Here is a 24,770-nt window from a genome sequence, read left to right as displayed (position 1 = left end):
TGAGTATGCCCTGCAGTACCTTGAGATCCTAGATTTCATAGAATGACTTTAGTTTATTCATCCATTGACTATTTAATAAGAGTGCTAATTTTTGTTTATTCCCTTTCAGGATGAAAGGCTAACCCTGAGCTCCCTGCGGCTGCTCCGCAGCCTGTTACCAGAACCACGTTCTGCATCTCAGGAACCCTTCAGACTAAGCACGCTTCAGTCAGTGCATCTGCGATCTCTGTCACTAACAGAGCATTTATCTGCATTACACTGCAGCGTGCTTGTCCCAATCACATGGTTTTATCTGCACTGTCACATTGGTTTCCTTCAAATAAACGAATCTTCTATGAAAGTTGTAGCAAATTGTGTCCTGCCCTCAGTTTCCTGGGGAAACTGGCTAAGAAATAGGTCTCCAGGAAAGCTGCTCTGACAAAATGGAAATTCTCGTTACCTTACCTAAGCCATTCTTTAGAGTAATATTGTTACAGGCAAAGTGAGGGAACTGATGAAAAAAAAAAACCCCAAAAGTCTGTAACTAACAACTAACATAGTCTCCAACACTCTGTTACTCTGCCTGGGAAAAACCCAGGGCATCCGTAACGCGCCCGAGTTGAACTAAGGTGCCCCGACAGCACCAGGGACCAACAATAAAGGGGACAAGCAAGTAATCTCAGACTTCTTGTAGCCTAAGGTAAGGCAACATACTGAGGACATTCTTTTTCCTTACGTACAGACTTCGGAGCCACATATCCTCCAGGAGCCATGCCTATACCAGAGGAGAGCTCGAAGAGATCATTGAGTCCGCTGCTCACCACCGCTGGGGTGGGCGAAGGGGCAAAGGTGGCTGGCACAGAAGAGGGAATGTAGGTCTGCCCCACCTGGAGGAGTTAGAAAGAGGAGGCACCAATTAACATCACATATGAAGAATGCTACTTATTAAATAAAGCATGAACTCGGGCAATATCCTAAATATTTTAAAGCCGTTTGCAGCTTCCCCGCTGAATTACCAATAGTGCTAAATAATGCATTTGAATTCCAAAGCTCTTGGCAACTAATCCCTACACTCAGCTGTCACCTCAACCATGCAATAGCTTTCACAACATTTTTCATAGCTCCAGTTATCTATTCCCATCGTAGAGGAATCTTTCTTCTCCATCTCTTCTTCTCATAAAGACAATATGCTTTGTGGATCTACCCTACATAAACCCAGGGAAAAGAAAAAATGCTTCAGATCTTCCCCCAAATATGACAGCCTTCAGGAATCTGCAAGATTTTGCATATCCAGAGATAGCAAGGGAGTCGTGACCATATTGCGTACTCCCACCCAAAGCCAGAGCTCTGCATTCTCAGCACTATGGTCCCAAAAGTTCATTACCTGAAGCAGAACTAGTTGTCTCTGCCTGCCAGAGGACAGCCTTTCTGCAAGAAGGGCAATCCTTCCCTCTCAGGACTTAAAATGAGGGCATCAAACCTAGAATATTAACCTTTAGGTGCCCAGCTCCAGGTGGGACAGCCACACTCGGGTTAGGCTCCCAAGTTCTCTTCTTTAATGTGAGTAGGAAGAATTACGTTCTTGAGAATAGGATTCACCACAGTCAACAGCCCAGAAACAGGCAGAATGACTAAGGCAGGCAATAGGAAATACTGGTCATTGGCCCAGGTCTGAAGTCTGTTCTGTGTTCAGGAACCCACCTGAGATGTGGTGTTTCAATCAACCCTTTGGACAGGGAGGACTGGTGGTTTTACAGAACTGCTTGGTGGATTTAGGCTGGCCCAGGAAGGCAGAGACCTGGCTTTGTAGGTGTGATCTCTACAGAGTAAAAATCTCCCATGTCCTGGTGTGCACTGCCTGGGGGCTACAGCTGTACTATACCACCGGCTCTCCTCTGCCCTCATGCTGAAGTTAGAAAGGAATGCAAGATTCACAGAGAAAGAAGGAGAGAGAATGACTGCAGCCACAACAAGGGTCTCTGAAAAGCCCTCACTCCAGAACTGAGTATGCCTTCCTCACTGAGTTACTGCCTACACAGTCCTGGGAAGAGGCACTGGAGCTTTCTCCAGGAGATTGCTTTCGGCTGTGGATTGGAGGCAAACTCCCTTCTGCCCACCATGTCTCCAAGTCATCTTGCATCCTTTCCCTGTGCTTTCCTGGAAGAAGCTGGTATGCATTTGAAGCCAAGGTCGCTTTGGAAGCAGCCTGAAAGTCTCCCATGTCCTGGGCAAGTCCTCTAGGCACCAGGACTCTCACAAAGCACAGGCACAGAGAAGGCAGCCAGCTGCAGGTGAGTTCAGCACTGACCATGTGTAGTGGGAAAGCTCAGAGCATCTGATCCTGATGTCCAGGAAAAAATCTTACATGGTGTTTGGGAGGAGAAAAGCACTAAGTTCAGACAAGCCTGTGGTGACGCTGGGTTAGGGTTACAACAGAACAGGCTTTGTGAGTGGAGAGGTAAGCATCCTTGGCCTTTCAGCTGCCAAAGCAGTTGCACAGGGACTGGGGTACTGCCAATGTTAACGCTGGTGCTCAAACTAAAAGCTCTGAGAAAGAAGAGCTAAGCAGATAGAGTCAACGGCTCTGGCCCTGGCTGCTCTTAGGAAAGCCCAGGTGACAGCTGGACTCAAAGCAACATAGGCTGGGACCTGTGTGTTTCAGTTGCAGTTGCCCATTCTCAAACATCTTCAAGGATTTAAGCATCTTCCAGCACACAATGGGTGAGGTTGTTATTTAAAAACCCTGAGCTTTGAGCAGCTTTTTAAATTGGGGAAAAAAACGGAATGGCACTTACTGCCGGGCTTCCTCCAATGCCCCCGCCAAGGTCACTGCCAAGCTGAAAGAGAGAAGGAGAAAGAGGAGAGAAAGACCGAGTTCATTTAAGCCAAGTGTCAGCTGGCCGGAGCGGAGCTCAGCTGCCCGCACGTCTCGCTCGCTGCGTACAGGACAGACAGAAACGCGATGACGGGAAAGCGCAGGGAACAGAGGGGCTTTTTTTGCTGTTGTGTGAGCAGAGCTATTTGGAAAACTACCCCACACACCTACTGCGGACAGGAGGGTTTTGCAGGTTAATAACAAAACCTCACCCTCCTCTTGCGCCTGTCACCTGCATCACCGACTCTGCGCAATTCTTCACGTTTCACGCACCAGTGCCTTCCCTTCAACCCACCGCGCTGGCTGCCAGCAGTCCTGAGCAGTTCCACAAAACCCAGGGGGGTAACTGCGAAATGGAGTAAAAATAAACCTGACAGGAAGCTCACCTCCTGAAAGCTTTCGTTTTCTAGGGAACAGCTACGACCTACGGGAAAACACAGCGCATCTTGGCTGCGTTCCTCGGACATGCGGCTCTTTTCAATAGCAAGGCAGAGAGAACGGATACGGGCTGGCTATTACAACAGCTCAGAGAGGTGGGGTTTGTCTTGCCTTTGAAGATGCTCCCCTCCCTTAGAGAGGAAAAAAACAGCTTCATGATTTAACGGGCCACTCAAATAGTAAAGAGACCTTTGGTGCACCACGATATTTCAGTAATGATCTCTGCCAAGCTACACAGCTACAGTGTGAAGCGACGGAAATAGCCACCGTGTACCACTCGCACAGCCCTCCATAAACACTCAGTCCTCCCTGGAGCCCTTCTGCCAAACCACCCTGCACCCACCTAGAAGCTGTCCTACCACGAACTCCCTTTACAAAGCACCCAGACCACTTTCTCTGTGATAAAGCCCATTTTTTTAAACATCCACGCCATTCTACATGCTTGAGAGAATTCAGTGATCAGGACAAACTCCAAAGCTGGCTACAAGTGCTGTTTGCAAGTACAACATCACTCCTGTGAATATTTATAAAGCACTCGACAGATGACTGATAGCCAGGAGGAAACAAGCACGGATCTGCAGCAGTTATTCACTACAGAGACACCTCCAGGCTTATCTGTGTCCTAGGCTTTTGTTCAGAAGACCATGGTAGTTTTTTGCCCAGTGTAGGGTTTTTTTTTGGTCACATTCAGAGAAGTATCATGCCCCAACGATATGCACAGAGGATGAAGCAGGTGCAGGGGCGAGGTAGGAGCCAGCCCCACGGGGAAAAGGCCGGGCTGGCAGGCCAGAACAACACAGCTCGCCTCATAGACGGCTTTGCTCTTCCATTTCATTAGGGTTTGGGGAGTTTGCTTTAAAAAAGCATTTGACAAACTGGGTCAACAAAGGCTTTAGGTATGTTGTTCAAATATACACTGATGTGTTAAGATATTGAAAAAAACGCACCATATAACTAAAGCAGAAGCTTCCAGGACTGCCCGTGCTCAGAGCCAAAAAGGCTCCAACCTTTTCCCTCTTCACAAACTTGGAGATTCAACTTTGTTCTGGTCCCCGCTAGCCTGTTCCCTGGGAGATCTCATGGCAAATGTGTTTTACACTGGTCAAGAGATACCACAAAGCTTCACACTTCTCTCCCTCAGTGCACAGATAAAAAGCATCAAGAACAGCAGCAAAGTTGCAAGACAGTGATTTACTGGATGATAACTAGCCTCCAAAACAAGTAAAATTTGACAAATCCCTGCGCTATTCTGGATCCCCCTTCTATCCTCTGGCATGTCTCCTTCCCCCAGTCCCCACAGGAGCTACCTGATGCAACAGTAGCTACCATAAGTAGGTATTAGAGAAGTACAAATCATACACAATTTGCCTTTTGTTAAGAAGCCTTAAGAGCTTTTTTCCTGTGTGAGACTCACTTTATCCCTACTTGAAGTCATGGCAGAAACTTATAGGACATCCCTCATCTTCTGCAACGGCCACCTCTTCATACAGCAGCCCATCCTCTTGCTGCCCACCGCGGTGCAGTGCGCAAGTCCAGTTCCTCTTAGTTTACTTAAGAGTTAACAGATAAGAGTGAGCGATTCCAAAGTCAAAAGAAGGATCAGTCACTGCCCAAAGGAAGCCAGTCAGAGGATGCAAATCTAATTAATATTGAGTTTATAAAATGGGGCTTATTACACTGTCAGGTCTCCCCCACTGAAACAGCCTGGCAGAGCAGAGTTTTGCTCTACACTGCTCTTTAAGCCAAGCCATGGTTTAGATTAATATATCAGATCATTTACATCTTGTTACTGGCTCGCCGAGGAGTAATAAATCCAACGATTAAACCTCATCCCTATTCATAGCCTTGCAAGCAGATGAACTTCACGCTTTATACTGACAGGCAGTGAAGTCCAGAGGAAAAGAAAAAAAAGGTAAAGAATCCAGTTCATTTCCAGATACTATTGTACGCACGGAGGATTTCTGGTACTGTTTTCTGAAGCAGGAGAAAGACCGGTTTATCAAGCAGCAAGCATTTTACAAAGGGTATTATGGAAATGACTGAATAATTCTGCATAATCAAGCCAGATGTTAACTATCCTACCATTTCCTACTACACTCATCACAAGAAGCTGCAGGCTAGGAATCCAACCTCGAAGAAACCCATACACTGGTGTCTGCACGCACTCGCTGTGAAGGAGGGAAGGAGTGACATACTGGGGTTCCTCAAGCTCTTCACAAGTCTTCCATTTTCCCTAGCTGTCAGGCCTTGGGGGAAGAGTAGAATTTGGATTTATTGCTTGTCTTGAGTTGACACTCTAGCTCTCACCCCTTACAAGGCAGAGACAAAACCCTCACTGGCTCAGAGAATTCACCATGAGCCTCTTTACATTTCTAAACTGCACCCAACATCTCTGCTTTGTAGTAGAAAAGATCTCTTTCCAATGCCAGGCAGCTCTGACCTGCTCCTCCAGAAGCCCCACTTTACTCACAGGAGGGGTCTGCATACAGCAGCCTGCCACGCTCTTGGCTCCTACGCTTGGGACCAAGCACCGCAGATGTGTACTACAAAGCCGTAGAGCAAGCTCCAAGGAGCTGGAAGCTTCACCAGGTCCCTACAGGCAGAGCTGGCTCTACCTATGTAGTGAAAAGAGAAGTGACAACATATCTACTTCAACAGAAATTAAAGGGGGGGAAGTTAACAAAGAACTAATCAGTTCCACATCGGATCTGGGGTGCACGACCCACTGCAGCAGCACAGAAGTCCCTTTCTCCATTTTTCTGGCCTGTCACCCTCCCACAGCACCAATGCTTTCCCCATTCAGAAAGCAAAGGTCTGGTTCACCCAATCCTCCTGCAAGACGCCCAAGACCTAACTTTATTCCAAACTCAAAATGATGGAAGAGACGGTAACAGCGAGGTGTGTGAGTAAGAGGGAAGGAGGAAGACAGAGGGAACAGGAACCAATTACCCACAGAGCGTCCTCTCCCATCTGGAGTGACGGGCAGAGTGCAGAAGGAAAGAAGCAGATATTAGTCAGGCATGAAGTGCTGCTGAACCAATTCCCCAGGGCTGGCAGCTCCAGTTAACCGTTTCCATTCATCTCACGGGCGGGAAGACACATGAACCTGCCTTACCTGGGAGCAGGCAACAGCCCCATGGAGGAGAGGACCACATCAATACAGGTGCCAGCCCTACCCAGGCTGAAACGCGCACTGTGAAGGTGGGGTGGACGACGGCTGCTGCTTCATGGCCAAGGGGAACTTGCGGCACTGCAAAGCCCTGATCCTGAGCCCAAAGTTGGCAAGCTTGCCTCTTGCTGAAGAGCACAAAGCCTCTGGTCAGGATGAAGAGCTGCCGGTCTCAGGAGATGAGCAGGGGAAGAACAGGGAGCCTTGGCCACCAAATGCACAAAGTTCTTCAAACAGGAATTCTCTTTATTCCCTCCAAACCCATCCTGCTACAACAGCACTCAAGCAGCCACATGGATTTAAAGAGGCGGCTGAGCTTGACCCTGTATCAACAAAACCAGTACCAGCACCTCTTCCCAAACTGCATCGGCCTCTCTACTCTATGAGTTGGCTTGGATGGCGTTGCGGCTGCTCTGCAGCTGAAGAGCATTTGCCCTGTAATTTCAGCTCCGTGTAAGCAGTTATGGTGACTTATGAAGTGCAGCAGTGCTGGAGTTACAGCATTAGGAGGGTTTATTTGCATCTTAACAGCAGCTTGTAATGAAGTGACTCTGCTGAAGTGTTCATGTGATCCGGAGGGGTTACAATCACTTCTGCAACATGACGTGAGGCAATTGGAGCTTCAAAAACATAACAGGGAGGGTGGAGCCAGGGACAGAAGCTGCAACAACCACTGCTCAGCGACCGCTTTGCCTTGTGTCCATAGCCCAGCCAAGGCTTTCAGAGCACCTATGCATTGCATGGAGTCATAATTCATGGGTTAACAGGGGAAAATTGCTGCCTCCTCCCTCCCTTGCACCCCAAACCAAGGGTTAAGCATCACAGCTGAAGGAGCTAGATGAGAGCACGCGCTCAGTAACGCAGCAGCCAGGAACACAAGGCATTTACTGAACAAGAATCAGGAGATGGGGCTGACTGAAATGCTGAGAGCACAGTGCTAGCATGCCACTTGATCTGGGCTAATCCTGTTAAGGAACATCTTAACTGCAGGACAGATCATGCATGGTCTGCATCTTCTGAGCTCCTGGCAGGCTGTAGATATCTCATTGCAGACTCCACCGTGGCTCACACACAGGCATTTTCAGTACCTCGCTTGCTGACTATTTTACTTGCCTGTTTTCACGCCACCAAGCCAGGCTTGCAGAGCAGAAAGGCTGCTGTCCAAACCAACAACAGCTGTGTCAAAGGTGGTGGAGGAGGTCATGCTGCCAATACCATAGCCACCAGTTTCAGTAGCACCTCCTGCTAATGCTTTGCCATGCTGAATGATTGCCATCAGCAAATGAAACTAAGTACTAGCTATTTTCATTCTCTAAAGTGTAAAAAAGCAGCTCTACAAAGCTCTAGCAGTCCTGTTACAGCAACAACAGCCTTAAATCAGACATGAATGAGCGACCCACCAGAAGAGCTCCTTTTCCGTATCAGCACTGCTCCAGCAGCAGACACATGCCCTTTGTCAGAAATCCTAAGAGATGCCCTTTGTAGCTCATCAAACCAGAACAGCCCAGATGAAAGGAGATGCTCAGCTCTTTGTTGGAGGCTGGAAAAGCACCCTGGGGAAGCATCACATCCCGTGCGCAAATGGATGTTGGGGCTGACCTAGCATAGACACTCTCCCACTGCAGTTCCAGGAAAGGGTAAATGAAGTAATTTTCCTAAGATTATACACAGCAAGTCACTTGCACAGCCAGGAGAGGAATCTGGCACCCAGGGCAGACGGGGGGGGTCACTTTTGGGCTTCCTACTCCGAGTATATGAAATAACTTAGTAGAAGGTTTTTTTTGATAAAACATTGGTAAGTCCTTAATCAACCTCAACAAGCCACAGTCGCGTCTACTGAGGCCAGACTTGGAACTCTCCACGTGAAAGCAGTCAGACAGGGAGGGAGTGACCCCAGCAGCCCCTGCCCACCAGCCTCTCGGATCAAGCAGGCACTCAGTTCTGCTGGAGCAGGCGTTTCTTCCCAGGCTGCGAAGCCTACAGGCACCCAGAGCATCCCACAGGAGAGGGTGAGCCAGTGCTCGGGTACCAGCCCTCCAGCACACTTCAGAGCACGCACAGCGGTGGGACACTGCCCTGAACCACGCAGAAGAGAGCCCTGGGGTCAGACCCCCCTGTACCCAGCTTGATTACATAGAGGGGCACAGCTCCACCCCGAACAGCCCGAACCAGTCCAGGTGCTACAGAGAAGTGTGGATATCCTGTGTTTATCAAACAGCTTCACAATTCAGGACATAAATCAGTCTGACCATCTGCCAGCCTTGAATCAATAATATTCTTGTAGATGAGCGGTTAGAGTATTAAATAAAATCCTTACATAACAGACAATCCAAGCCTGTCCATTCCTACAGATTTACTGCTCTGCCTCCAGGTCTAACGCCAGCCTCCTTGGCTGCCGGGCACAGTGCCCTCCTCCTGTTAAACGCCCGGGCTCGCAGTGACCGCATGATGTGCTGGGCAACACGGAGCTTTCATGCCCGATGGATTTTCAGAGCAAATGAACACACAAAAAGGTTTAAAGGCAAAATGACCCCGGCTCATTACAGCACAGACAGACATCCTGCAAAGCGCTGCATCAACAATAAGCCAGAAGTTGGAGGGCTGCCTATAATCTGCATGAAGTTTAGCCACTTAGAGCTGGCTTTACGGGGATAAAGCATCAAACTTCAGCTCTCAGCATGCACAATCTGCTGCCCAAGCAAGTTTTGCTTCTTCCACCTTTAATGACTGCTATCATTACTTTACATCTTGGAGCTGGAGATCTCAAACAGCTTTGTATCAGTGGGCTTGGTCGTCACTTGGCAGAAAAGAAAGCCAAGCAGAGAAGAACAAGATGTGCCCAGGGTGGCAAATGGGCACAATGCAGAGCAGACTCAGTGCTGGCTCTGGTCACTAGAGAACAGCTCTCTGAGTTGTGTAGCGAGTCTGCTCTGGTTAGAAGCAAAGTGTGTCTTGTTCTTGTACTAAAGGCCTTTCTTCTCCCTCCCTTTTTTTTTTTTTTTTAATTGTTAACACATGCTCAGCATCTGTGCATGTACAATATTCACATTACATTTAATACCAACTACAAAACTCACTATGGAGATAAAATAAGAGTTATTCACTAAAGAAATTAACCTACCAAGCAGCAGGAGTCTCACTGGTCATGAGGATAAATACCCAGCAATGCTGAGGAAAATTCAAGTGAACAATATTAATTTGGTGTTTATTCAGCTTTACACCATGCAGTCTCTATTTAAATGCCTGGAAGAAAAAAAACCCCAAGGTTTCAGAAATGAAGTGACATTTGCTGTGGAAGTTAATGCTTCTGTTGATCTTTCTGGGTTAGTCCTGTTGGGACTTTCCCTGCAAGAGCATCCCTCTGAAGACAGACACCTCCTCCAAAGAAAACGAGGCATTATCAAATACACAAGAGCTGCAACAAGTATCTGAGGGGACCAACACATGACACTGTGACTGTGACAAACTGGCTGAGATCCTGCCAGCAGCTTCTTCCAGACCTTCAGCTGCCTTTGAGACGCTCACAGTACTGACGCAATCTCACCGTCACAGCGACAGACCATGATTTCATGCATCAACTCAAGCACATCCCAAGCCATTTTCTTCCACTGTAAAAGAGAGGCTTGTTTAGGCTTTTTTACATATCAAACAGTTGCTTGGAAAATGGAAGTGGGGTTTGGAGTTGCTCTACTCTGGCAGTAGAGCAACTTATGTCCCTGCTCAGGCTAAGAGATAATGCCAGAGGCACGATGCAGAGAATATGCTGCATTCAAATATCTCACGTTCCCCTGCCTCCTCTCGGGTCACCTGAGATCCAAAAGGGATCCGCTAGTGATGAGCGGAAAACAGGCATCAACAGTAGAGGTGGTACAAACCCCATCACTGTGAGCCTTAAAAATATTACACTAGACAAAGTCCTGGTGGGAAAATGCACGCTCAGTCCTTCCTTAGATCTGACCCTAACCACTTTTGTTGCAGTTCTCTTACTCAAGACTCTTAAGACAACAGGAGGGATGGGAAAAGAAAGACCAAAGCAGCATACACCGAGGAAGACAGTTGCCTCAACATTCACAACGCAAGAGGGTTACTTTCTGGTAGCAAAAGGGCCCAAAGTGAAGTAAACTCTGTCTGGTTTGAGGAGGCGAGAGAGACAGCTCACACCACTCCGTGCTTCATGCAAGGGTATGGAAGCCTCAGAACTCCCAACGAAGCGGGGGAAGAAAAAAGCATTAAAAAAGACTTTAGGAGTAATGGAGAAGGAGACTCAGAGCTGAACAAATCAGGCAGCAATGTAACATAAAGAAAGCATGTGGATAAGGTGTCTGGAGGAGAAAGAGGAAGGGATTGCTACGCTGACAGCCAGGACGCCTACTGATACACTGACAGGCAGAACACTGATTAAGGACAGATGAAGAAGATTTTATTTCAGTCTCCAACCCCACTAATTGACTGCACGAGCAGCCCAAGTGACCGCCATCCCTGGCTCCAGGCCATTTTTCATCTCTGGTGAAGAGCTCAGCCCTTCTTCACGGGGGCACCTCGGGACGCATCTCACCACCTCACCACATACAGAAGTCAGGTCCGTGCGTGCCTGCAGTTGGAGGCTGTTTTTGGCACTGCACAAGCGTGTCTTAGGATTAGCCTAAGATCCAAATGCCAATCCCCTTGGCTAGCCATGCAGACACTGCCTAGCAATTTAGCTAATACCAGGGTAGGGTTAACTCGGCTTGATACTTGTTAAACACATGCCCACAACAATAAACAAAGACCCAGATCACATCCACTCAGATGCTAATTAGGCTTATTATTAGGGAAGGAAAAGCTAGAGAAATACAGAGATTTACCAGGAAAAGATTCACTTATACATGGGAGTGATCAGGAGAAGACAGGACATTTGATGCAACAGCACTCCAGCAGAGAGCATTCCAGGGGAAAAAAAAAACACCATTCAGATTTTTTTTTAACGTTCTTCCCATCTAGTAACTCAGCTGAGACAGCGCTGGCCCACACAGCCTGAGGCACAGCTACTCCCTACCCAGGCACGATGACTGTTAGATCAGCCTCCACAGCCCCATGAATTTACTTAAGGCTTGAGAAAAATATTAAGTAAAAGCCTAGTATCATGTCAATTAATAGCTCTACTGCCAAAGCAGGTCACTAAATTAAGCCCATTAAAGCCAACCGCTAGAGAAATCTTTTCCCAAAACCAAGTTTTAGTCCTCCTGCTGTGACCATTTATTTGACTGACACTAATGAGAAACAAAGGGTTACTCTAAGTGGCCTGGAAGACAGTATAGCCAGAGGAATTTAATTCCTAACCATTTCGATCTGCCACATTTTCTGCAACGCCTTAACACAATTAAACATCCCCCTTTCTCAGTGGCAGCTCTGGCAACGCAGGGCAAAGGCTGCAAAGGTCACGGCTCTGGGCTCACTGTCTGTGCTCCAGCAACTTCAGCTTGAACCATTTCCCTAACCCCCCATCTCCCTGGTGTAAAAGCAGACTCCCTGCTCAATAAGCAAACTGCTGTTTAGATGGCACAGAGACTAAAGCACATCCGACCTCCATGAACACCAACGCCATTAAGGGTTGGACTGTTTGCAGTTCATTAGCTCCCGAAGCACTGGAGCTGGAAATGTGTTTAATGTCTGCTTTACCAAGATCATGGCAGCTTAAAATACATATATCTTTAAAAAAAAAAAAGGATTTGTTGTATTGGGGTTCATCCAGCTGCCTCCTACCTCTATTATTCAGAGCTTGACTCAGAACTGAAAGCTCAGTTAACCCAGGCACACGGATAACCCAAGCTAGCTCACTACAAGCCCAACCTTAAACCAAAGCAAGACAAATCCACTGTAGGTCTGTAAAACACCCAGCTGTGTTCACTGGGGTAGTCTTACTCAGGTTACATGGTGCAAATACACCTAGACTGCTTCTTACCCCTGTAGGTAAGTCACCAGGCTGCGATGGATCTGCGTGCTGTGCTCCATCCCATGGGAACATGTCCCAGGCTGATGATTACACTCACCACTTCTCTTTGCCTTGCTGCCACCAGCTTAAGACCACAGCACCGAGCTCCTCTCCACTGCTGCTGTGTCCTTGCTAAGTGATTCTCTCATTGCAGCTCGTGCCCAGCTCACACCTCAGAGCAGATGCAACGTGTGATTACTCATACTTTGGAGCCTGACCCTGTTAGTACTAGAACACCTCCTTCGTTAACAGCTGCGGCATGGGGAGGACTACGCAGAGTGCTTCCCTCTTGACCTAACTGCAATTAAAATGTCACCAATATTAAACCATGACACACTCCGGAGAATAAACAAATGGGATGGCACGGGGCTATGGCCTGCAGCCCTGAGAGTTTTGCAGTGAAATTCAATAGGGTTGGGAACCAGGTGGAACAAATGCCCTCTTGAAAGGGAGCCAGAGTCAGTTACAAAGCAGTGGGACACTTTACATCCTTGAAGCAACTTTTTGGTTTTCTTCCACAGACAGAAAAAGCATGGAACAAATATATCCGCTGACCATGGGGATTCTACAGCATGCAGCAACATTCATTTTATCGCAGGAAAAACCTGCTGAAAGTTGGTACAATAGCACTGGTTAAATCCTCTTGGAGTTTTAGGACTCTGCACCCGGAGCTCAGCGATCCAAGCATTACAAGCACAAATGATCAAGGCTTTGCAGAGATAAGCACAGCTCCAATTATTTCACATCAGCTGAAGCTAAAGAGGATGCTGCTTACCAAGCTGTCCAGCCCTCCTCCCAGGAGGTCCACAGCACCCATCTGCATGGAGGACACTTGGGGAACATTCACTGGGGGTCCCAGGTCCAGGTTGAGAAGGTCACCCAGAAGGTCACCCTGCGACGGAATAACCTGCGTCTGCTCCAGGTTTGTAGTGGCCGTTGTGCCCACGGGGCTATCGCCTGCATCAGTGCTATGGGTGGGAGGAACAAGAAGAGAGTAACGTTAGTCACCTTCACTCCCCAGCTTCAGATTCCCAGCATGGGGAGACACAGCAAGAGGTGGCTCATGAGCAGAAGCCAGTTAAAAGCTTATCCTAGCAGCTGATCTGACCACCGCCACATACAAGGCAGTGTGTTACGGCAAATGGTTCTTCAATGTGTGCTTTGAGCACAAAGACCTTCCATGCATCGGGCATGGTTTCAGTTCAGAAAACGGAATCTTCGAGGTGTGAAATCTGCCCACCTTGAGAATTGCCAACCCCTCCAAAACTGTGAGCCATAAGTACTACATGGACTACAGTACTGAAAATAATTATTTCCCAGCTCAGAAGAAACCTATGGAGGTGATTTGCAGCCCACTGGGCCTGGAGAACATGTAAATGTGAGAAAAAAATCCAATTTCCTCAGAGACCTAACACTGATAAAACCCTTGAGCCCTTGCTCTAACCAGTGCAAACTCAATCGTTCCCCACAGATCCGGATTCACCACCTTCTACTGACCAGCACCAAGCTCCACAACTCTCTTCTAATTAAAGACCTCAATCTAAAATTGATTCCTCCCTTCTGCCAATAATTTCCTTTTCTCTGAGTTAAACAGGCATGCTAATTACTAGTCTAGAAATTCTCATTATTCAGCTTCCAAAATTTCTCATCATACGCAGTCTGGCTACCTTTTATATTCACTTGCCACTGAATTTTACAACAAGGAGAGGAAAAAAAAAAGTTGACTGACTGTAGCTCCTGGAGATCTCATTACAATGTATTTATTCTTTAAATCCAGAGATGGTAATATTTTAGATAACTTATAATCTGTTTTGTATCCTGTTGCCAGCAGTAACTGACAAAATTATTTCTAGCTCATATCACTGCAGATGCAGCCAACAGGTAATTGCACACAAACGCTATGGGAATTAGCAACCTGACAAGGTGTTTAAACACTGGGGCTCTTTTGTAAGGACCGCAGCTCCTGACCATGAGTAGCCACGATTCTCTTCCTTATCCTTACTCCATTACTGAGGGGAAAGCTTTAGCAAGAGTATAAGCTGCTCCCAACTTCAGTGCCAAGAGGAAAAGATGCAGCATAAGGACTGCAGAATGAATTAGTTACCAGGCAGCGACAGAAAGGGTTGAAAGCTTCTTTGCGTTAAAAGCTTTACACCCCTGATAGTACTAATATTAGTTGTCCTTTCTGCTTCTGCCTTCAGCAGGGAGATTTCTTAGTATGCTGAACAGCTACCTAAAACATTTTTGAAGAGCAAGTGGTTACCGAGATCCACTCCCACCCCAACCTGAGAACGGGGAAGAACAGCATGTATGAGCAGAGGCACGTTACAAGCCTGTAGTGCACACACTTGGTTCGCTCCCAGCACATAATCCCTTTAACACTACACCTCTTCAACACTTACTCATCCTTCTTCTGATGGAGATAAAGCAATCCTTCAAAGGCTTGTGTAACTGCAGTTACCCCAAAGCCCAATAAGAAATTAGGAAAGGACAAAGCTAAGTCAGTTTGCATTAAAAAACAAACCACCAAGCCTTCCGTTTCCTGTACGGAATGGGCCTCTTCAAAGAGATTCATATAAACAACTTCGCATTTTCTTTGAAAGAAAAAAATTAATAAAGAATATGTGGGTTATAAAGGGCAAAAAGACTCGATATCAGCTTTCTCCCTTATAGTCTTGGGCAGTGGCTAGCAGCTGGGTTTGCCCATGGGAGTGGGAGATGTGGCCCTTCTATGAGTTCAACCTCCAGCAGTTCCCAGATGTTGGGTGTCACAAGGGATGCACAGCCTGAACCCAGAATCAAAGATTTCTTGCATCCCCCTGTGTGGGAATGGAGACTCCTGCCAGAGTCGTCTCCTCTCCCAGGAGCCCTGTAAATATCTTCCCAAATTTCCCAGCTGCATTATAGCTGAGCAGGGGTGGTGGGAGCCACCACATGAGGAAACACTGCCAAGCGATCAGGAGATTTCTCCCCCACCTTTAGGATTCATCTGCAACTCTATGACACTTGGGCTTATTGAAGAGGCAGGAACATCTCACCATCTGTGAGCTGTTCAATGGGTCTCCCCATCAGCTGAGAGCTGAAAGGAACCTGTCTTACACTGCTTTGAATCAAAATTAAATGAATCAAAATGCAATGTAGTGTATTCTGCCAACCATAAGTAACTCCTCCTAGGTTTATATCCACTCAACTAGCTACTTCTGCCCATCTACTCAAGGCAACTCTACCTTGACCTCCTTAAGCCACATTCATAGTGGATATCTCCACGCTTCCACCTCTATCTCCCTGTGCAATCTGGAGGAAACCCTCACTCTCCAGCAGGTGGGTCAGCCACCACAATGGTCATTACTGGAGTGCAGAAGCAATGAAGATGACTCCAAACGGCTAAGTGAGGAGGTTATCTTTCACTGGACACCCTTAACTTACCTATAACTGACAGATTTTCATGTATCTTTTCATGCACATTCTGCACTAGAAAGAGGCAAACCAATTTCTTAGTAATCAATGTGTACAGGAAAGGCTGGTAACACCAGAGACCAAAGCTACCCCATCCCAGCTCATTTTGCTATCGAGGCAAACCTTGGACTAGGAGAGGTAGCTGCAGAAAGTGGCCACTGCTTTTCTCATCCAACTGGTAGTCTTGTGCTTGCTGGTCCTGGGTCAATGCAGCCAGACTTAATTTCATAGGCAGGGAGAAAACAACTCAGCCTCCCAAAGCTAGTCATTACCGAAATAGCTTTAGTTGCTAAGAATAGCAGAGGAGTTGTGTCAGAAAATAGAAGAGGAGCAGCATTGCACACTGATTTATCAGTGCATCAGCAAAAAATAGCACTCCAAATGTCACTTTGGGAATATCATTAAGAGGTAAGCCTGGCTACTCTGCCTCCTGCTGTAAAGCACGCTTACATTTGTAATCGATACCACTAGTGCTTACCTGAACGAGCAGCCATGGGAACGGGCTCAACAGCAACACGGCCGCAGCCCAGGACTACTGCACTGCCTGCTCCTGCAGATCCAACCCCCCCCCAGGACTGTGAGCATGAGGAAGCATTAAATCTCCAGACAATAAGCCAAAGCATTTCGCCCCTCGCTCCACCCCAAAGGTTAGACAGAACTATATCAGTCTAGCCATCTTTTAAGCCCAAACAGTTTTCAGTGATGGGGTTAGATGGCGTTTACACTCCCCTGGCTTTACAGGCACCAAGTGAGAAAGGTCGTTTTACCTGTCCTTCCCTGTTTCATATTGCAACAGCAAAGGATCCCCGTACTTTCCAGTTCCAGGAAACTGGTATTATTCTACACAAACAAGGCTTGTAAAGCTGTGCTGTTGCCGAAGCAAAAGCTCTTGCAAAATCAGAGAAGTGTATCCTTCTGTAAGATGCTTGTTTTTACCACAGTCGTCCTCCTCCTGGAAGTATACCCTTGCACCAGTTAGCCACAGCTTCTGCTTTTTTATTCAGACTCTCATGTCAAGAGGGCTTATAGCCAGTCTTTCCAGAAGAGATTATAGCTTCTCCTCACACAAGAATTCTGATACTTCCTCTGTCTTCTGACCCAGGAACTCAGAAACTACATACCCAGGATTAAATCCTACAATAAAACGACTCCTTGAATGACCTGGAAGCCCCTATACAATCGATAAAAACCACTATGTTATAAAAGATCCTTGCATCTTTCGGCCTGTTTGCTAGAAAGAAACAACCAGTCCTGCTCATTATCACCACGGTTGCCTCTGCTTACCTCCCATGGTGAATTGGCAAGTGTTTGCGGTGGATCCCATGGCTCCCCTCCACAAAAGCGTTGGGTGGTTTGTGGTACACAGAAGCCAGAGACCCAATATGGCAGATCAACTCGTCTAGCAGAGTTGGTTCAATCAGATCAGTCTCTTCAGAAATAAGTGGCTTTTCCGAGAGGACCACTTCTTTGGCAGTCACTGGATCCGTGGAAAGAAGGCGCCAGTAGATGTAGCCACGATCCCGCAGGTCTGGGTTGTCAGAATCCTGAGAAAAAGCAATACATCAGCTAGAGGTCTGAAGGGGACTAACACCTGTAATCACTTAATTTTTCTAGCAGTGATTCTGCTGGATTAAAAAACCCAACCATCCAGTAGCGACAGAGTCACCAGTTTCAGAATGATGTTACAAACTGCTTGTTGTGACGAACATCCCCAAATGAAAAGTGAGAACCAAAGTATTAATGCCTACCTCCCTGCTCAGCTGGCCAGGGAGCAAGAAGCCCAGGATTTACACCCCACAATTGCCCCAACCCAGAGAGCTACCAACTGCTTTCTAAACTCTCCTGCCACTTAACATAAGAGTAAGTATTAGGAGAACTGCAAAGGGGTGTAGACAAGAGAAAAGAACGTGAGTCGAAATGACTCTGTCACATACTAAGAGCAGACATGCAATAGTGCGTATTGTAACAGAATGATCCAAGATTCCTGGAAATATATGACCCACCCAAGGGCACTGCTGGACAAAAGGACTCTGCAGAGCTACAGGATGGATCTTAATAAGCCATATTCTTCATGCCAAAAGAGATCTTATTTATCCCTGCCTTTTAGTTATCTAATGAAGTATGTGGAGATGCTCACGATAAACAGTTTGGATACTTCATCAGTTCTCCAGCTGTCGATATGCCCTTGTTTTACTGCAGATACTTCTGCCTCTGCATGAAGTGCTAATTATTTCTCTCCTTTACGAACAGCTCTGCCCAGAGCAGCAAAGTGAGTGGTGGTAGTTTGCGGCTAATGTTCTAGGGAGAGGGAGGTGGTGTGGTTTTATGTTGTAGCGCAACATGTTTGAACTGTTCATGGAAACAAGAGCTGGGACTTTTAATCCTCATGTCAGCAGAATAACAGGGTAAATGTTTGAGGTTTTCTCCCCTGTAAAATTCTGGCAACGTATCACACACCTCATCAGCCTTCCTCCTTGGCATTTCTTTTACTCTTCTGTGATCTTATTCACGCAGCTGCTGACCTGCTGTAACCTGCCTCTCTACCCTCTGTCTCAAGACATTCTCAGGCACACAGCAGAACCTCTATTCGTAACGAGGCTGAGCACGCTAAGCAAGTTTTGCTCATAAGGACCTAGATACAATGTCTGGGTCAACTGGTAGATTTCTCTGCAGTGCTGTTTTTCAGTTTGATGGTGGAATCGTAGACTCTTTATACCCTTTGCCCTTAACAATTCCTACAAGAACCTCCGCATCCTGCCTGCAGCAGGCAGTTCAAGATCAGTCAGGGCTTCTGCAGGGGCAGACATGAAAGACCACATGCTCCTATCTACTTGCAGGCACACACAGATTCAAGACTGACTGCTTCTTCCCACAGCCAAATAAACACACTTGAAACTTTAGTAAATCTACTGGAACAAGAGGCTCAGATCTTCCCTTTCAACATTTCTCCCAATTCTCTGCTCTCCAGGGTCTGCATGCACGCCTGCAGTGCATACCAATGAACCCGGGCTAGCTCAGTAACCCACCACGCCAGACAGACAACAGCAATGGAGATGTAGAGGCTCTGTGCCATCCATTAGGTGACAGGGACCTTGATCACTGCTACACATCTGTGTCCCTCCCATCCCCAGCTGCCTTATTGCTATTTTTACCACTGGTGGCTGGATTAAGCTGGCTCCTGCTACAATCGCACCTGCAGTTTGCTGTGCAGACATCCCCTACGAGACACTCAAAGCGCAACAATACCTAAGCTGGGGAAAGAAACACACATGTAATTACTCTCCCACTCAATTGACAAACAGTATCTCTGCCTAGAAATCAGACCTTGAAGCATAAGGCTTTTTAGTGTTTTACAGCCACTTATCCTACGTTGACTTATTATTCATATAAAATACAAGAAGCCAGACTGAAACAACACTTGTGACAGAGAAAAAACAGACTCCTATTATACTCCTAGGGTGCCATTAAGTGTTTTGTGACTCAGCATAGTGGGTTTTAACGCTTAGTACCTTTCTTCTGTTGGCTTAGACAAATGATACAGCCTGCCCTTGGCCCACCCCTCTCTAAAGAAGAGCTGAGAGCCTGCCTAATAGCAGGTTTTGAAGCAAGAAAAGCAGGCCACAGATGTCTTGCCACTGGCCAACGCAACACCCACACAGGGATGAATAAAAGTTTTAACTACTAGTAAGCCCATAGCCATGACTTCTTGCAGCAAAGAGGACCAAAAAGGCCAGCTGATGATGGACTCCAGGTTTTCTGCTCAGAAACAATCGCAGCCCATTCAGAACAGCTGGGAGACTATTTTCATCACTTGACACAGCAGGTCTGGGGAGGAGCTGCTCTTTTTGGACTATGCCATCACACAGTTGCGGCAGTCATTACAGCCAGGGAGTGTAGGAGGATCAGCTGAGGTCTTACCCACTCCTGCCACCAGGACATCTCCACTTCTGCCCTCCAGAACTACAGCACTTCTGTCTGCCAGCTCAAGCTCAGCCCCACCTGCAGTGATCTGAGTTGTACCTCAGCACCTCATGCATAATGAATCTGGGATCTTAACCCACTGTTACAGCCTCCAGCAAACCTGCCACGTTGGTTGACAGCATCCAAGTACAAATGAAAATAAAACCAAACCTCAATTCTTTCTTTTTCATAGCACTGCTTAAGCTTTGCTGTTCATGGAACAAAGTTTTTCCCTCTGTCATAGCTCCAGCTGTTTTAACTGCAAGCCACCTTCAAGGAGAAAGCATTTTGGTTTCTGCATAACTCTACCCTGTCCCTAACATTTCATTTGGTGGGGGAACAGGGAAGGAATTAGGATGAAGCAAGAGCTAAGGAGGAGAGAGCAGATAACAGATGGCATGGTAACAGGCACAGAGCAGCTCTTAAATGGAGTCAAATCCCTCCTCTTTGGAAGAGAAGGGAACATGCTTGAATCCTATCTACTGCACAGCTGACTGGCCTGGCAGATGGGAGACACCACAAAGCAGGCCAGCACAGTGTCTGGAGGACTCTGGTTCACTGGGTATCTTGGCTTACCTGCGTGGCCAGGCTGAGGACCTGCTGAACCAGCTCCTGTGTCTCAGAAGGCTTTTTTAAGAACAGCTTCACTATAGCAGTCAGTAGGGTGAGCTGCACCTAAGAAAGGAACACAGTAGAGATTAGAAAATTAATCCATGCTTTAGCAATGTGTCCCAAGTCTCAACATGCTTTACTGACAGGAAACTCAAGTCCTAGGCTTTGTAACAGCATTACACTATTGTTTGCCAGTGAAACCCAGTACAATAAGACTCAAGACTCTTGCCTGTTGCAAAACACTTTTGCAGACAAGTCCCTGAACAGCACACAGAGATTTATGTCACGCTTTTACACATCTCAGTGCTATTCTTCTGTATGTTCTGGTCCCTAGTAGGGCTATTCCCCAAGAAGTATCCAACATCTAGAAACCCCTCCTGTTCAGTCCTATCCTTCCAAGAAGGGAAGTTTGGGAGATACAGACAACAGACTCCCAAGAATTTTATTTTAGCTAAATATTGGGAGTTTTCATTGGGAGATATTTTCTGACCACGGCAATAATATTTACCGCCTGTCCCATACACACACTGCATGAAACACTACAGATAAGATGCAAAACACAATTTTTACCTGAGTACTTTCATCATGGAAGCCCTCCAAAAAGCTTTCCAACAGCTCATCTGCGTTGTCAATTCTTTCTGCATATTCGCCCACTATCCAGATCATGGCAGCTCTGGCATCTGGTTCATCCAGGGAATCCAGGTTCTCGCACAGAGTGGCAATGATGCTTTCATACCTGATTTGTCAGAGTACAGGTGGATTACTGGGGTGAATTTGACTTGTGTTACTCCATCTCAGCCCACACCATTCTGCAGAGGATTCTGCACTGAATTACAATGTCTTGTATTTCTATGCAACAAGCAGCTTTTTCACTCAACTCTGGAAGATATTCCTAGGTTTTTTCTTTCTCCAAGCTTAGCACTAAGATCTCACACGGTCCGCAAGAGCTCTGCAGTTTCTTTAATCAGCAAGACCACCCAGATGTGGAATTCAAGACAAAGCTGCCTCCCTCTCTGTTTTGCTAAAGGGAACATTTGATCCAACAGTTCAAACCATGAGTCTGTAATCAGATCCTGCAGCCTCGCTGGCATCTTCAGACTGGGAACTCTAAACTCGATATTACACTTCCCCAAAGGCTTTGCTGTAAAACAGACAATACCCCACATTATTCTTCAGCTTTCCCTATTCCCATGCGTGGGTATCCCTGTCATAAGCAGGCAATCTGTCTTGTAACTGCCAGCAGAAATTGCCACAGAGGCTTGCAGATGTCCCGTATTACTTTTTAGGTGATCATGAAGTCTCTGCTGAAAGACGTTGCTGCACTGTTCTGTAGCTGAAGAGACAAAAATCTTATTACAGAAACAGCTTAAAAGAAGCTGAGTACTGCCCAGGCCAGAGAGAATGCTTGATGGAGAAAGCCAGCAGTGCTTTGTTCAGCACAGTCTGACTGGGACCTCAGACCCAGATCCACAGTCTGACTGGGACCTCAGACAAGGAAATGGCCTTGTATACAAGCCTTCTAGGGAAGATGAGCAAAACCAGAAAAGCCTAATGCTGTAAATTTGGTCCAATTTTCCTTCTGGCATTCTCTGTAAGAGCTTTACTACCTTTTGATTAAGGCTTAATGTCAGCATCAATATGGAGCAGTGGGGAAGGAAAAGCTTTCAATTCGAACTAATAATGTGTCAGGCTGATACCTCCTCTAGAGCCAACATCTGAATCCTACCACACTAGGAGCTAGAAGCAGAATGGATACTGCTTTTCAGAAAAACAGCTACCTTCGCTTCAGAGCCCGGGTAAGCTATGCTGAGTGAGTTTTACATTGCTCTTCTGCTGCCAGCAGACAAGGGCTTCCAAAAGCCTTATGCTACTTTCACGTACTTGTTGGGGTACTTGCGGAAGATGTCCCTGATGACAACGATGGCCTCCTGGACCACATAGTTGACCTTGGTCTGGATGAGGTCTAGCAGTGTGCTCACACAGCGCTCCGCAGATTGCTGGAGAGAACAGAACAATACAATTAAAACAAGCTGAAGAAACTTCTTCCCAGCTCATAGCACGTGCTGAGGAACGAGGCATGCATACGAGAAAAGGCCCAGGGGGGGAAACAAAAGGACAACATCTACCAACTCAATATGTGTGCCCAGAAAAAAACTACAGGTTGACAAGTGCTTGTGTGTTACAGTGGAGATACCAGCTGACTCCAGCTCCTGCAAAAAAGTAATGGCTGAACCAACCATGCCAGGAGATAGCTGGAAGACCACACAAGAGACATTAAGAATGTTGACTGCATTACTACTTCTATCACCCTCTTGCTGGCTAGCAGTTGAAACAGGCCACTGAATGAGCTCTCTTGGACTTGCCCAAGCTGTGGCAATCAGGGCTGGGGGAGTTTTGACAGAGACTGGGGAAGCTAGAAGGCAGGAGAAAACCATGCTGTCAATCATGCTGCAAGAACAGCAGCAAAAAGCAGCTCACACCAGCAACAGGTTCAGTATTTGTGGGGTGAGGTCACTAGCAACATGTGAAGGTACAGCTATAAATAGAAATCCTACTGCTGCCAATGCAGCTTTCATGTTAATTAGTTCAAAATTCCCAGCCACAGGCACCGCAAGATAACAAGGACTGGACACTGGATGCTCCAGGAACCAGAACTGGAGTTAGAGGCAAACAATTCAGGGAGGTCTATTCCCAAGCAGCACAGTGAGGCAGGCCATCACAGGAGCAACCAGCTCCAGCACCGGAGGGTCTCAAATAAGGACAGCGATTTGACTATTAGCAGAGCACATGTGAAGCCTCATTACACAGCTGGTGATTAATGCGAGAAGCAGACTGCTCACGACACTGCCTAGGCAGTCACCGTCAGAACATTCATAAAGTATTCAGGATCCAGACAAACATCGTAGGGCACAAACAATAGCAATGTAGGTGGATTTTTCAATTCAAGTGAGCTAATAGTCCCCTTCACTTTCAGAGCGCTTGAAGGCTGGGCAGGAGGGGGAGGAATGAAATGGCATTTAAGTCACAGGAATTAGTTTTTTGAGAATGGGCAAAAATCTCAAGGGCAGACCTCAAGACTTGTAGAGCTGCATTTGGGACAAGCAGAGACTAAGACCTCTTGGTGACTTCTTGCCCTCGTGACTCTTAGCTCTGGTGTCCTACACAGACAGCCTACACGGGTAAACAGCCCCAGTGCTGGCACGGGGATCGGCCAAGAGAGGAGACACCGTAAACCAGCATTCGCTCTGTCTCTGCAAACTGGCACTCAGGGCCATGAGACTCTCCCCTGAAATTCACACCAAACAGAAAAATACCCAGTACAATTGGTATCAGAATAAGGAGAGGTATCATAGAAAATTATATGATTGGTATCATTTTTTTTATGATCCCTCTCCCTCCTTAGCATGGCTTTACAGGTACTACACCACCACGAAGGCAGCAAAAAGGCAATCTGACAGCGTCCTACTCTGATCTCTTTTCCTGCTCAAGAAGAGATTTGAGGCCTGTGACCTCTAAGACTCTTTCACTTCAGTGAGACTGACCATGGCCCTGGCTCTACATAGATTGACGTTGTTCACAGTGGGAACTCCACTCCAATTCCTTGCAAGCTAGATGCTTCAGAGCTTGCAATTTCATCTCATATTAGTTTCTCAACAACTTTTACTAGCTGTTTTAACAAGTGGTCTTAAGGAGCGCTTGGGGCAACTCTGTCCTAAGCCACCTCTACTCTACAGAACCTACAGCATCAGTCACTGTTTGTAACAAGCAGCCCAGCCCTGTCAGAGCCTAGAACTAGCAAAGCTTTAAGAGCTGCAGAATTCAAGGGAGAGAAAATTAAGGTTTGTTTTTCTTTTCTTTAGACACTTTGAAGCATGATTTTTCCAGGAAGAACACAACATCCACTTTGAAATATGCAGTATTGATTTTTAGCCCAAAAGTCCCCTGGAAAGCGAGCAGTCCTGTGGGCATATGCACAGCAGAGCAGCCCCTCTAACAAAATTTCCCTGTAAAATACACCTCAGCTCACCCCGTCCCTTGTAAACAGATTGCTGTTTGAAGGTGGACACCCCTGGGGACTGCAGTGCTCTGCAAACTGATGAAAGAGTGCCCCAACCAGAACAGCTCTCAAGCTGGAGTGAGGAAGGACAACATCAAACCTGCTTTGTTTTTCTGTAGAAACCAAATGAAAGCCCACAAGATTACTGATGTAGCACATACCATGCTCACAGCCATAAGGCTCAATGATTTAAATATGGGTTTCAAATATGGGTGCAAGCTGGAGCACAGGAGGTTCCACTTAAATTTGAGGA

At 46.8% G+C, this 24,770-nt stretch overlaps 1 protein-coding gene across 2 annotated transcripts in view; it reads right to left on the bottom strand.

Moving 5' to 3' along the window:
* AP2B1 (adaptor related protein complex 2 subunit beta 1) overlaps positions 1-24,770 on the bottom strand; it is a 78,628-nt gene that overhangs the window by 24,399 nt on the left and 29,459 nt on the right. Inside the window, exons 10-16 of one of the 2 annotated variants that reach the window (XM_068415553.1) lie at positions 22,342-22,457; positions 21,031-21,196; positions 20,425-20,523; positions 17,173-17,432; positions 13,208-13,400; positions 2,775-2,816; positions 720-866 (exon numbers count right to left, since the gene is read on the bottom strand). In XM_068415553.1, coding sequence (XP_068271654.1) covers positions 720-866; positions 2,775-2,816; positions 13,208-13,400; positions 17,173-17,432; positions 20,425-20,523; positions 21,031-21,196; positions 22,342-22,457 — 1,023 coding nt within the window. The remainder of the gene's footprint in view (positions 1-719; positions 867-2,774; positions 2,817-13,207; positions 13,401-17,172; positions 17,433-20,424; positions 20,524-21,030; positions 21,197-22,341; positions 22,458-24,770) is intronic. The other variant, XM_068415554.1, reaches the window with a different exon arrangement.

The sequence above is a fragment of the Nyctibius grandis genome, chromosome 18 (genome assembly GCF_013368605.1).
Source record: "Nyctibius grandis isolate bNycGra1 chromosome 18, bNycGra1.pri, whole genome shotgun sequence".
In the NCBI taxonomy this organism is placed as follows: domain Eukaryota; kingdom Metazoa; phylum Chordata; class Aves; order Nyctibiiformes; family Nyctibiidae; genus Nyctibius; species Nyctibius grandis.
This window is presented reverse-complemented; position numbering and strand designations above follow the sequence as displayed.